Below are 15,559 nucleotides of genomic sequence, written 5' to 3' on the forward strand. Positions count from 1 at the left end.
GAAGGGAGAGGGGAGAGGGAGAGGTTGCTGTTTATTGGGGCTCGTATGTACCCACAGTTCAGCCGGTCTGCTGGGTTGCCTGCTCTGCAGACATCAACAGCATAACAACAACATGTTTATAGTCAGGCCTGCTGATGGCCCCGTTCGGACAGATGGCACCAGAGGCAGCTCCCAAGGCTGCCTTACCCCCTCCTTACAACAGCCATTTGCATGAAAAGATAGCAAGACAAGTAACCTTCCACTTGGCCAGTATTTGAGATACAGCACAGCTCCAAGCCCCAGAGTATTCAGACTATAGCTCCAGTTCAATTGTGATACCAGTGAAGTGAAATAATGAGCAGCTACCTCTGAATTCTATGGGAAGTTTTTCATAAATTCCCCAGCCGTGGGCTAGGGAATGCCAGATTTGTACTCTGGTTTATGAATATTTACAGACTGCAATCTGGCTAGCTTGGGCTGGGCATTGAATCAGTAATAAGTAACTTACCTGGTTTTGATTTTGCTTCTAAGCAATCTTTAATGAACTTGTGCATTTTATCCAGATTTTCCTCATATAACTTGACATGTATACATTGTGGCTTGAGTAAATTAGTGACTTTAATACTATCATTTGTAGTTACATAGTCACCTTGGAGAAACTACCAGTTATGAGGCATGCAGTACAGTACCCTGCGAGTGCCGTCACAACAGAATGTAAGCTTTTTTATCCGTAAGTGTACAAGCAATTTTTACCTACAAAGTCTTTGAATCAGGTTTGCTTAAAAGGTAAAAATAGGAAAATACATTAATATCTAATTGCTGGCATGGTGGCCCTTGTTTAACACACGTGCAGTAATTGACTTTCCATTCACAATCAATCATTTGATTACGTTCTAAAATGTAAATTCTTCTCTTGAATATTCACTGGAAGTTGAAAAGTATATTTCATCATTTCACAAAATTAAATTACAGTATCCACGTACAAATGTATGACCACAAACTATTTAAAAATTGGAGGAATGTATACAGCAAGCAGCCAGCTATTTTCAGACTTAATACATGCTTGGATGCAAGCTTGCGCGCATGTGCTAGCAAGAGCATGCGCACGCACACGCACGCGTGCGCATGCATACACGCGCACACACACACACACACACACACACACACACACACACACACACACACACACAAACATGTGTGCATGTGTGAATAATTATCATGGCATCTCATTTCACCTAGCAACCTATAACACCCTGTCACTCTCCACCTTAAAACAACTTAAACAACAAGCTGAGAATATGTGTGCCACTTAACATTCTGGAAGAAAGGGGAGTTGATAATAAACTGCTAGAGACTATAAATGCAACCTTGGTTAACACCAAGTCCCAAATAAAATTTCAGGATGACACTCTAAACCCTTCCACAACACCAGGACTTTGATAGGGAAGTCTATTTTTTGCCACTTTTGTTCAATTGCGAATTGGAAAAAATAACACAAGAATGGGTCCATAAGCTTAAACTTAAGAACCTTTAAGGATTGGGACTATGTTTACCTTTCCCAGGATGATACAGACATAATGACATCAGATTTCCAAACAGCAAAGAACAAGTTAATGTACTGAAATAAGTGACATATATGGCACAACAGATTGTCTTGTAAATACCTTATGAAAAACAGAGGTTGAGTCAAATATCAAGGACAATACAAATCAGCTAAACACAGAATGTGATACATTAGAATAGCTTTAAATATCTGGATTCATACATTCCAGTTAATGACTCACCCTCCTCTAAAACTACCTTTTTTTATAGAAATAATCGATAACATGTATACTATTGATTCTTGCATAGGTTAAAATTATCTCAACTGTTTCACTAAAAGAATTAATATGATTTTGTCTATAATGTATTACATTTCAGGCTAAAATGTATAAAAAAGAAATTAATGTGTTACAATCAATATGTACTAACAGTAAATATACACTTCTTTTAAGAATAAGTAAAATTACAAAATTTCTGGCATAGTTAAAATTCATTTTATTAACTGCACAATCTAACGTTAATTATTAAATTTGTTTCTGGATTTCTTTATGAAATAATGATATAATTTGGTAAAGATTATTCTCCTCTCCAGAAAATTTGTGAAATATTTTGCTTTGTAAACTCTTTGGAAATTTTGAGTACAGCAGAATGTAAGTAGTGGTGGGCATCCCTCTGACGGAAATGCACGTGTTTTGCTAAAATTGTCAACAACTATGTAAGTTTTGGTATGGCAGAAGTTAAAATTGTAAAGTCGGTGTGATTTAGAACAATGGAATAAAATAAAAAGGATGTTCACAGCAACAGGCAAATCTTCATCAGTTATTTAGTGTAACAAGACCTCGCAACGCTGAATCAAAATTTTCAACAGGAATAATGTACTCCTTGACACAATAAGATTTTGAGCCAGCAACAGCAAAAACAACGAGATAAAGTTAAGTACAAAAGTTCTTCTTTTGTAATCTTACTCCTCTCCAAGTGTTTCAAAATTTGTGCAAAGAATGAGAACTTTATTGGAGATGTGTGGAAGGATAAGATTACACAGTCAACAGGCTAGATAAAGAAGCCTTGAAAAGAAGATCCAGAAAAATGGAAATAGCTTTCCAAACTTTGCATACAACTCTCATAAAACTAATGAAAGGACACACACACACACACACACACACACACACACACACACACACACACACACACACACTAGTGTTTTATCCTCTCTGAGAGATGTTTCTTAATGAAATATTGGCAGATAGAGAGAAAGCTCTTACAATTTACTGGGTCCCATTTATGAAAACAGAATCAACATAGAAAAAAATCAAAAGAAGAAATATATTCTAAAAAATAGTACATTATGGATACAATGCAGAAACACAAGTCCAGTTTTACAATCACCTAAGAAAAATGAATGATTCCAAATGGATGAGACATCTTCAGAACAGCAATAGTGATGTTTGGGGCATGCCAAGCTGAGATCATTTATTCAAACATATTGGAAGAAATACAACCCCTACAGCACAATAAAATGAACTTTTATTAAAATTTATCTTAATAATGCCCTCTGCTGAAAAGCACACAGTGAAGAATGGGAGTTCACAAATTGGTAAACTTCCTCACAGAATCAAATTTATTACAATTTCATGTACAAAATGGTGCAATTTGTAAATAGCAATGACTGTTTTCACAGTTGCAAAAGGAGGGAAGGATGAAACACTGTAGGATTTGACACAAGTGTTGCACTTGCCAAATATCTACATTGTAAGTACAGCATAGTTCTGCTAATCCAAACCCCAGTAACTCGAACATGAAATATGTTGGTCTAAGAATGGAAAACTGTGTAGTAAACTGCTGCACATATACACTATTTTAATTTACACAGTATACACTATTTTAATTTACACAGTACAGTAAACAGGCATTAGAAAAATTAGCAAGAAACCATTAGGATTAAACAATGCATAACAATGAAAGAAAAGCTGTCAAACTTACTAAAATACAGTGAACATTTTATCCCTATTTTTTAGATGACAAAAACTCAGTCATTGTTTTTTGGCGTAATGAAGCCAGTCTGTTATATGACACATATTTGTGCCATCGTCTCATAAAACATCAAATCAGCAGTTCTGGCAGTGGGCTGTTGCTCCAAATAACATAGCACGAGGTCAAGGGCTTCTGCTGCTGCGTCACTGTGTGGCACCAGCTCTCCTTTGTCCCTTTCAGGCTCATTGTTACTTTCGTCACAGCAGTCCACTTCTTCCTGGTCTTGAGTCACAGCAGAAAGTAAATCAGCATCACTAAGGTTTTTCACACATGCCCCATCCGCTGCCATCCACTCATTTAAGTCTCCTTCACTAGCTTCTTCACATCCACGGATTGTCTGTATCATTTGTAGTAGATTTTCCTCTTCATTTTTAACTAGGTTGTCCTGAAATTCAAGAGATGTCCACAGTTTTCTCTACGATCTTCTAGGAGCATTTCCTGAAATATTCTGCCATGCCTCAGTGGCTCAATAAACAACATTGTCTTTTTTATTTTGTCCACTAAAGGAATGCTATCATCTTGGATCAGCATTCTTAAAAATTGTTTTCTGTAATTCAGTTTTAATGTTTGCAATATGCCCTGATCCATTGGCTGTAGAAGTGGTGTAACATTCGGCGACAAAAACTTCGCCACAATTTCTCCATTACATTATTCCTCAGTGCTGGGGTGAGATGGCATGTTATCAATCAAAAGGATTGCACTGAGAGACAAATGATTTTCCTTAGAAAATCGTCAAACAGAGGGAACAAACTGGCCATTCTTTGAACACCTTACCATCCATCCATGCTTTTTTCTGGTTGCGATAATAAGGGACTTCATGTTTGCAGTTTTTAAAAGCTCTGGGCCTAGCAGATTTGCCTGTCAGCTTTAAAGGCAGCTTGTTATTACCAGCAGCATTGCTGCACGCTAATAAAGTCACATGATCTTTGCACTTTTTAAAACCAGGAGCATGGTCTTCTGCTTTTGATGTCAGTCTTTTGGTTGGCAATGCCCTAAAATTAAGGGCAGTCTTGTCAGCGTTATAAATTTGTTGGGAGAATACTTTCCCTCTCTTATCATTTTTTCAAACTGAACCAAGTATTCCTTCACTGTATCACAGTCAGAAGATAGCTTCTCTCCAGTAATTGTTAGCTGACAGTTTCCATGATGTTTTTCGAATTTGTCCAACCAACCCGTACTCGCACTAAAAGAATCACCACCATTCATTAACTTTCACAAGCTGCGATATCGTCGCGAAAAAACAGTGACCCGGATATGTAATAAGTTTCCTTTAATTTACCTCTATGGTCACAAACTGTTTGATAACAGATTACCAGTTTCGGTCTTTAATGACTATCATCAGATCTGTTTCATAAACTGCAGTACATTAAGACTTTGTTTTTATGAAACAGATCTGACAATGGTCATTAAAGACCGAAACCGGTAATTTGTTATCAAACAGTTTGTGACCATAGACATAAATTAAAGGAAACTTATTCAATAACTTGTTTGGGTAAACAGCCTTCTGAACCAGTGCTCCACTCAAAGGAATTCCCCTTCCTCTTTCTTACACAAACCAAAGGAAAAGAACTTCATCCACTTTATCGTACTGGGACTGTTTCAAAGTCTGGTGAATTTTGAGTGTTTTTCTTGAAGACATTGCACAAGACTGTTCAAGCTTCACTCGGTTCTTCTTCCAATCACACTCGCCCTTGTCAAGCAGCTTCAAAGCATTCATTTTTTTCTTTGAGAGTTAATGTTGCATGTTTCCGTTTACTCATGACAAAAATACGTACACCACTACACCTGAACAAATACAATACAACTGTTACAAGTGCCAGTAATCAATAACTAACATAACCAGCAGTTTGAGAGCCAATGGCAGTGCACTGACCTCAGACACTACAAAGGTCTCAACAATGCACAAAAAAAAGGACGGACAGGGAGTAAGAGTGAGCCATTGTTCCCACACTTGTTCCCATTTCTTACCATGGTGTACCTACTTATCTGCTTGATATTCTTGATTTCAGAAACTCATCAGCATACTTCTGGCTCATACGAACAAATCGGTAATCCAAACAAGGTCTGGTCACGATTAGTTTAGATTAACGGGACTCTACCGTATTACAAATTTCAACAGTTTTACACAATATAAATGATTTTAGCCAGGATGATGTATTCTCTAGCCAATTTGTGCTACCTTTATACTCACTTGATTCATTTGGGAAAACTAAACTAAATTTAGTGGCTTAGCCTATCAAAAAAATTTGAAATTCAGTTTCACAGTGTTGAATGTTCATATATTTCCTGGTTCAGAATCTACAACATTGGTTGTTGAAGTGAAACTAGATATGAAATGTATGTGTCATCATAACAAGCATCAGAGATCAACAAAGAGGCTCAACCATTAAGCTATAGCAATTGATTAAGCAAACAAAATATTTAAAGTATTATAGTTCTAAAAAAAATGCTAGTCTTTATAAAACAAACCTCAAAATTTAGTGGATTTGTGTTGTAGAACACACCATTTTCATCCACATTCAAATATAAAACAAATATAGGCATGCCTAATGGTTTGAACTGGGTGTTGACAACATCATCACCCCATGTAAATGTCTCATCGCAGTCCATGGTACACAGACATGGGGTTTCTATTAGATTTGTTAACATCTGTAGTGAGGCTTCAATTAACTGTCTGAGTGCACTCTGTAAACAAAAAAATATAAAGGATGTAGTTTAATAAGAGCAAAACATTTTGTCACAGCAATAGTAGAAAATTTAAAATTAACAAAAAAATTATTAATTCATGAAGGTAGCTTCCAAATTACATGTCTGTTATCTATTTATATTCATGAAAAATAATTCAGAAGTATGCACTTGCCTGTTCAGAATCTTTCACTTTCATTTCTCCTATAAGAGATCATCTGTCAAAAATGAGATGATCATTTTTTGGACAATTGACTTTTAGGTTGATATAGAACTAACATAGTGAAATTGAAAATAGCGCAGTTATATTCTTTTTCAGTGATGTACCTTCACATATCCCCACTTGCTTTGCTGTACATATAAGTGATGGTTAACACCAACTGCCCACATTGTGAAGGCTTCATGATGCTCTGATGAGACAAAACATGACGATCACCCACTTATTAAGCTTGTTTGTCTGTCTCTGGAACAAATTACATCACTGATTCTGCGTATCAGAGATCTGACAGTTTGTTGGTAGATTTGTGGAGATGTGTGGCTTTAGATGTCTATGCACAGGTCACGTGATTCATGTAAATAATGGGCTACTGATTTCTGTACATGTTGATAGTGCCCAGTAACAATCCAGGTGGGTTCCACAGGATTTACATCAGGTAAATTTGGTTGCTGAGATAGCAATGTGAATACACTATAATGCTCTTCAAACCACAGTAGTACAGTTCTAGCTCCAAGAAACAGACAGTTATACTGGTGAAAGATGACATTTCCATCGAGGAAGACATTAGGCATGAAGGGATGCAAGTGCTCCACAGCTGTCATCGTATCTTCGATTTCTTCCACAGGTCCCAGGCAACCACAGGAGAATGTCTCCCATAGCATGGTACTGCTCACACCATCCTGCGTCCATGGTGCGCTGCATATTTTGAGCCGCCATTCAGCTCAATGACGACATCTGTGGAGGAAACCATTGACCTAGTGTAGCAAAAATGTGATTCATTGAAAGAGCTGACACACTTCCATTAATCAATGGTTGAATCCTGATAGTCCTGTGCCCACTGCAATTGTAACTGATGAAGTCATTGGATCAAAATGTGAACATGTAGGGTAGCCTACTTGGGAGCTCTATGTTCCACAACATACAATGAACGTGTGCTCCGAGACACTTGTGCATGCACCAGCACTGTGCTCTTTTGGCAGAGATGCCACAGATCACCATCTATACTACTTTACAGCACAGGCAAGCCTCCGAACCCAACACTCTGTGAACGGCCATGGACATCCAACCATTTAGCAGCTAGTGGTAGTTTCACTGTCCTCTACCTCTTTCTGTAGAGGCTCACGACAGTAGCAGGTGAACATTCTAATAGCTTCAGCATTTTCAAGATACTCTTTTGTAGGATCTGCATAATAATATCTTCCCTTTTTGAAAGTCATTTATCTCAATGGATTTTCCCATTCACAGCCCATACCTTCGCTAGGATGTTACCCTGTTCTTGTCTGCTCTGTTTAAATACTTTTGTTACCATGTAACATGCCTGCAATGTCATAAGGCAGCAAGTAACATTGCTGTGGGCAGGGGTCACAATGTTGTGACTTATCAGTATATATCCCCCTTGGAAAAGTACATCAGGAATGCTTCATAGGTAGATGCTGCTGCTTCCAGGGACTTGAAATGATGGCCAACAGCAGCGAAACAATCAAATGATCTCAACTGTACGCACGTTGTGTGCTACATAGTTCTGAAAAAGGGTTTATCTATAAGCCAGGAATGTTCCCTACTCATTAATGTGCCTATCAACAATTCAGCACATTGACTATTTGGTGATATATTAACTTTACATTTTAAATTATTTATCACTTTTTCTCTTTTCTCTCTTAATAAATATAAATGTTAACAGAAATCAAATCATCAAAAACTCTTTTTCAAGGTAGCCCCCATAAGTCTACTGGGACTTATTATAATGATATTGCTGCATCCTGCAACTAGAGTGAGTGAATATGCATGTAGTGTCACTGCACATGTGTACTTAAATCAGTCACCAACTGGATTCACACAGGCTGACCACTAGAGGACACGTAAAGGAAGCATGCGCATGGCATGGTTTTCGCCGCACATATACCAGTGGCTCACACCTAAATACGTGCGAAACAGTGCCAAATCACTCTCCCTTATGTTCTTTTAGTTTGTACCACTCACATCAGTTGTTCTGTGTGTCACTTAAGTTGCACCTTCTGTACGATTCTTTTGTCTTGTAACGTGTGAAGTTACGAAAGGCTTATTTCTGTTATTATTCAGAGGTGTATGAATAAAGTCATATTTGGATCAGTTTTATGTATTACTTGTTTACTACATAATTGGTGACGAGTTTGGACTGGTCTCCATGTGTGCAGCCTTTAAGTGCAGTTTCAGTGGGTATAGTTATTATGGGTGCTTTTCTACCAGCTCTGACTGAACGGCTTACTTCGCCAATTACTCTTTGTCGACTTCCATTAACAGCAGGGTACTATTCCACTGGTCCATCCACCAACTTTTTATCCGTATGACAATTCAGCCAAGGACTGGGAAGCTCAAGAAAACAGACTTAGACTGCATTTTTTGGCTTTTGGTATGACAGACTCGAATTTGTACATAGCCTTATTCCTCTCAAGGATTCCACCCAAGGTGTGTCAATCACTGTGTCAGATTGCTCCTTATAAGAACCGGCAGCTCTTACATTTGATCACGTGTGCAGTTTATTGTCCAAACACCATCACAAATGAATGCATGACAGAGTGGCACGAGTTGAATCAGTTATTATGAAAAGGTCACAAGTCCAACTTTTCATAAATTCATATTTCAGTATTTTTGCATTCTCTATCTATAGACGCATGCAACTGCGTTGAGAACGTCATGAGTTTTAAAGCCAAGAAAATCGTTGCCAAAGTATTTAGTTGGTACGAAAATATCATGAGTTTTCGTACTACATGTTCCATTAGTTTTATGTAATATTTTTTGAATCACCAGACATAGGCTACGGTTCATGTCCCAACATTAACAACAATCAGATTTTACCAGTACTGATTTCAGGATCTATTGTTGGCACCACATTGTAAAAAACATCTTGCGTGGTTCTTGTCTAACCTTTCATTAGTAGTGTTAATTTAATCAGAAAAGAGAGCATGGACTCAAATGAAGAAGTTAGCAGTCATAACAAACAGGAAAGGTATACGGCATTATGATAAATACAAAGAAGGTTAGGTTACAAGGAGAAGAATACATTAGCTACAAAGGACAAAACATTCCTGCAACTGCAATGGGGAAAAATTTAAGTATGAATTTAAAAACTAAATGTTGAATACATGTTTTGTATATGTATAGTTAAAATGTTTCCCTTGTTTATTCTAATCCAAAAAGTAGGGAGAAGAAGTTCAAATATCATGTTCAAGTTTAGGGAAAGAGAATACTGGTATGTGAAACTGCATTTATTTGTATTCATGGCCTGAAGAGTGAGAGGAGGATTCGAAGATTAGGAGACCTGCTGGTTTTAGGAAAATCTCCTGTAGATAACATGGGAATCAGAGCTATAAAAGGTGATGTTATTGATAAAACAAAGGAACACATTGAATCGTTTGAGGTAAACGTTACTCACTATGCAAACAGAGATATTAAGTATTTGAAGGCTGGTTTGAATGTAAACATCATGCATTCAAAAGATGTTTGTGGTACTTTGAGGAGCTTAAAACTAAACTAAAAACACTTACATTTGTGATTGAGCTAAAAGAGTGATTGTTGCTGAGCAAATAGTTCATATTCGAAGGACCAAGAAGCTTTATAAAAAGATAAAAACTGTACATGAAAAGTGCAAGAAAACCAATGTTGTCAAAGGCATATGTATGGATTTTATGCAGTGTGTACCATTTCCCTACATTCCAGTACAGGAAGTGTCTTACCTACATCAGCTCTGGGTCTTTACTTTCTGTATTTTCGACCTTAAGAGTGGCAAACCTCATTCCTTTGTATTTCATGAAGGAATAGCCAAAAAGGGAGCTAATGAGATTTGTAGTTTCTTGCTTGCATTCTTCAAAGAACGTTACTTTTGCCTAGGACAAAACCGTAACAATACGGTAGTCAGATTCCTAGTGGCATTAGTAGGGACTGGTATGTTTGAAAAAAACTTTCAATACTTTCCTATCCGAGGACACTCTTTCCTACCTTGTGATAGGATGTTTGAGGGTATAAGAAGAAAGTTATGACAAACTGATAAGAGTTTACACTGTGAAAGAATATATTGAACTTATTCTTCATTCTGCCAATAAAAATAACTCATTCATTGTCAACTACCTTGAGGATAGGTGGCCAGATCTTTTTAAACACAATTCCCAGGGTTCAGAAACACTATAGGAAAAGACGGTTCAACGAAAGTCAACTTCAGTGTTTCACAGTACAATATGTTTGAGTATAACAGCCACAACCCAGAGGTATTAGTAGACCGATCATTCATTGATGGACTGACTCAAAACTCTTTCAGACTTTTAAAACCCTAGCAAATATCAGACTCCCAGCAACCTTAGCACATGGAGAGAAATATCCTATAAACAAAGATAAGATAAACGATATACAAAAACTGGAACAGTACATCCCAGAGGAGCATAAAAACTTTTATATTAATTTATTCACTTGGTCTATAACAGCTGAAGATGAAAATGTATGAAACCTACAGAAAATGTTGCAACAATGCTTATCTGTTATGATGATAATGTTAAAAAACTATTTGTAATTTTTGTTTATTAATAAATTATTCTATAGTTGTAATATTACATATTTTAATTAGGTTCAAAATGGTCATGTGTCCAAGATAAAAAAAAATTAATCTGAAGAATATGAAAATAAAAATTGATGATTTGAAGATGTAGATACAATGGTTTCCACGGACACCAGAGTATAAAAATCCAAGTACTTCATATCTTCTACCATTGAAGCATAAAACAGTTTTCTTTGAATATCTCAAAGTCATGTTTTATGGACTTTGACATTTTCATAATAACCAATTCAATTCTACCAATGCTGCAAGAAACCAAGCCAATCATACAAGGCCAGGACAGTCGAACTTCACAGACCTAACCATAAGTTTAATTCATTACTGATGCCCATAATGACTCTTATGCAGACTTTATAGTGTGTGACAATTATTTGTTTAGCTCCAGACAAGGAAGTGCACCATAAGGCTCTATTCTGTGAAAAACCACCACTGGCAGAAGCTTTGAAAATAGCTCATTGGAGTTTCTTGGGCAGTGGGTGATCAAATTGAAGTGTGAGGTGATGTGGCAGTAGTGGCACGAGATGTACCCACTAGGACAACAGATAGTGTGCATGAGGAATTGGCAGTGGTGATGATAAACATGCAGGCCCAGCATTGAACAGACCAGGACCAGCCCAAGCAACTGCAACTGCCACAGTGGCAGCATCAGTGATCTCTGTTTCCATCTTCTCTTTTCTGTTTTGTCCAGCATGAACATTTAATGTGGCCTAAGCACTGCAATTCTTGTAATGCTTGCCAGAAAAAAGGCCATGTGGCCTTTGTGAGTCATTTGCCAAAGGTTTCTCAGGATTTGGACATGGTTTAAACTGTGTGACTCCAAAGCTTGTGACTTCTCCCAGGTGCTGCAGTGACATTACTGACTTCTCAAACCTATGTGAGTTTAGGCACACTGCAATTGACACCGGTCACACAGAATCGGTCAGTATAACAAACAGAACTTTGTGCTGTTGGGACAATCTACGGCATCTGCCTCTTACAAGTTAGTGATTCGTTCCACTACATTTTTGGTGGATGCTGATGACAGTGATGAGAATTTGTTCGGGATTCGACACATTTCAAGCATTTGGATTTTCTGTGACTGATACAATTCGCTTTTTGGCTGATCTGTTTCTCATCTGGAAACACTGTGTGAGGAGTTTCGACTTATTTTCAGATTGTATGAGGTGTGCTACCTATTTTTCTGCTCATATTTGTTTAAAATCCACGGCTTGGTCTCATTTTTGTCATGCACATCCTATTCCTGTCACCCTGAAAGATCAAGTAAATGCAGAATTGGAAAGCTTTCAATCTCTAGGGGTGGTGCAACCTGGTATGGCTAGATATTGGTCATCTCTGTTGGTTGTAGTTTGGAAGCTGACAAGGAACTTCGCCTCTATGGCTACTCAAGTACTACTGCCAATGCACAGTGGATCATGGATACGTATCCTCTCCCATGCCAGGAGCAATTGTTGGTAAAAATATTGGGTGGTCAGTACTTATCTACTACTGATTAGTCAGAAGTGTCTCTGCAGGTTCCTGAGGATGAAGAGTCTCAGCGAGTTCTGGTTTTCAATACTCCTTTTGATCCCTTTGTGCCTTCCTTCTGGTGTGGCTAGTGCCCCTGCTAGTTTCCAATGATTTTTAGAGCAGCTGACTATGAGTGCCCCAGGTTGCATTATCTAGGTGAAAGTGTTGTCATGGGCTCCTCTGAGGGCAATCACCTGAGAAACTTGAGCAATTTATTTTCTATCTTACAGACCACAGGCTTACAGTGTAACCTAACGAAATCTGTTTTTTCAACCTCCAATTTTTTATTTGGGGTTCGAGGTCTCACGGCATGACACACACTGCCAGACCACATCACCACTGTTATGTCTATGCCTCACCTCTCGTCCACAAATGAGCTTAAGGCCTTCCTAAGGAATATAGCCTACTACAATAAATTCCTGTTGGGGGCAGCCACATTGGCTCACCCATTGCATACCTTGTTATGCAAGAACATACCTTTTTGCTGGAGCCTGGATTGTGAACACACTTTTTGAATGTTGAAATCCAAACTACACTTGGCCCCTTGTTTAGCTACAATCTCTCTGGACCAGCACTTAGTTTTGGCGACTGATGCCTCACAGTATGGCTTCAGTTTAGCCCTATCGCACTGAAATGACAATGGCTCTGAATGACCTATTGCTTTCACTCATCAGTATTACACTATCATAATTCTTTGTCATAGCTGATATGTCATATTTATGTCAAAGAAATTTGATGCTGTAATAGGGAACTTTGTCAAATCTTACTTGTTTTCAAATAAATACGATCAAATCTATGGCCTCGCTGTCTTCTCTTCACTGCAATGTGAAATGTTACCAATTGGAGCACTAGCATTGCTGCAGCGTTCTGTCACCAATACTGTATTTGTAAACATGGCTGCGAAGTTTAATTCATGTGTGCCGTCAACTACAAAATTAATAGAAATGTATGAAGCTAATGAGACGCTTTATAACATGAGGCACCCTGAGTACAAAAATAGATTAAGAAGAGTGGAGAGCTACAAAAAATTGCAGAGGCCATTTACCGTGAGGTTTGGCCCAGGTGCACAGCTGCGGACATAAAGTAAATAAACGGCCTCTGCTCAAGCTACTCTCATGCAATACGACAATGAAAAATGCACCACACTGTAGAGCATCTCAAAGAATTTATTTATTTATCATCAAAATATACCTCTACATGTCAACCACTTGAAGCACGAAGAATATCCAGTCTGTACTCAATTTCTTGGCGAGTTCTTCGTTAACATTTCGTCTGTTATAGTTGCAATCACATTAGTGATATAATGTCACTACATAGGAATATCATCCACTTTTGTCGGATACATGTGGTCCTTCACAAATACCCACATGAAGAAATCAAGTGGCATAATGTCAGGTGAACGTGGTGGCCAGGCAATGGATCCTCCGTGTCCAATCCAACGACTGGGAAATTTCCTATTCAGGAGCTTGTGAACAGCCGTTGACCAATGCGGCGGAGCTCCATCTTGTTGAAAAATGATGTTGGGTTGCAAGTCTTGTATCTGAGGGTACACAAATACACTGACCCATTCGTTGTTTGTTCCGCAAAGAAGAACGGTCCAACAATCCGTGCAGATTTTGCGAACCCTAAATCCGAACATTATGCCTATTAACCCTTCCTGATAGATGAAAGGTTGCCTCATCTGAAAATCAACGTATTTCCAAGAAACTGGCGTCCATATCAATACGCTGCAGCATATCTGCAGCAAATTGTTGTTGGTGTGGTTTGTTGTTCTGCGTCAGATGTTGCAGAATGTGCACTTTGTAAGCACACATACGAAGACACTGGTGAACTACACAATGCAATGTTCATCGAAGTACATCAAGCTGCCTAGGTGCTTGACAAATTGACTTTCATGGGCTTCTGAGAAATGTCTGATGTCCTCCACTGTCTCTTCTGAAACTCTATAACGTGCACTGCCAGAATGTTTCAGAACACTTCCTGTTGCCACAAACTCCCTGTACCCTTCCTTAATTGTTTTCACATCAAGTGGATCACATTCATACACATGGCGGTAATTTGTTTGCACCATAATTGGCAATTTTTTTTCAGCAAAACACATTACTACTTGCGCATGCTGCCGTGGAGTTGACATTTTCACTTAATGTGACCACGCTGCACTCTGGCGATGATACTTGGCACTTCTGATGTGGGGATATTAATTCTTTGTAATGCTCTACAATATGGTGCACTTTTCATATCGTATCTACTGGGTTTTTCCCTCCTGCGTCCTTGAGATCAGGAAGGTTTGAGTGAGACACAGAGTACATATGAAATTTTCTGACGTGACTAGTCTTCTTAATCTATTTTTGTACTCATGATGCTTCATTCATTTCTATTAATTTTGTAGTTGTGAAACACAAAATGTAATTATTGCTTTGTTGTTGTTGTGGTCTTCAGTCCTGAGAGTGGTTTGATGCAGCTCTCCAAGCTACTCTATCCTGTGCAAGCTTCTTCATCTCCCAGTACCTACTGCAGCCTACATCCTTCTGAATCTGCTTAGTGTATTCATCTCTTGGTCTCCCTCTACGATTTTTACCCTCCACGCTGCCATCCAATACTAAATTGGTGATCCCTCGATGTCTCAGAACATGCCCTACCAACCGATTCCTCCTTCTAATCAAGTTGTGCCATCAGGCTCCTCTTCTCCTGAATTCTACTCAATACTTCTTCATTAGTTATGTGATCTACCCATCTAATCTTCAGCATTCTTCTGTAGGAGCAAATTTCGAAAGATTCTATTCTCTTCTTGTCTAATCTATTTATTGTCCACATTTCACTTCCATACATGGCTACACTCCATACAAATACTTTCAGAAATGACTTCCTGACAATTAAATCTATACACGATGTTAACAAATTTTTCTTCTTCAGAAACCCTTTCCTTGTCATTGACAGTCTCAATTTTATATCCTCTCCACTTCGACCATCATCAGTTATTTTGCTCCCCAAATACCAAAACTCCTTTACTACTTTAA

The 15,559-nt window shown here is 38.2% G+C and overlaps 1 protein-coding gene across 1 annotated transcript in view; it reads right to left on the reverse strand.

Moving 5' to 3' along the window:
• Window positions 1–15,559, reverse strand: part of LOC126278931 (dynein axonemal heavy chain 1-like) — an 825,957-nt gene that overhangs the window by 735,120 nt on the left and 75,278 nt on the right. Inside the window, 1 exon segment of the mRNA XM_049979209.1 lies at window positions 6,022–6,237. Within this exon segment, the coding sequence (XP_049835166.1) occupies window positions 6,022–6,237 (216 nt within the window).

The sequence above is a fragment of the Schistocerca gregaria genome, chromosome 6 (assembly GCF_023897955.1).
Source record: "Schistocerca gregaria isolate iqSchGreg1 chromosome 6, iqSchGreg1.2, whole genome shotgun sequence".
NCBI classification, from domain to species: domain Eukaryota; kingdom Metazoa; phylum Arthropoda; class Insecta; order Orthoptera; family Acrididae; genus Schistocerca; species Schistocerca gregaria.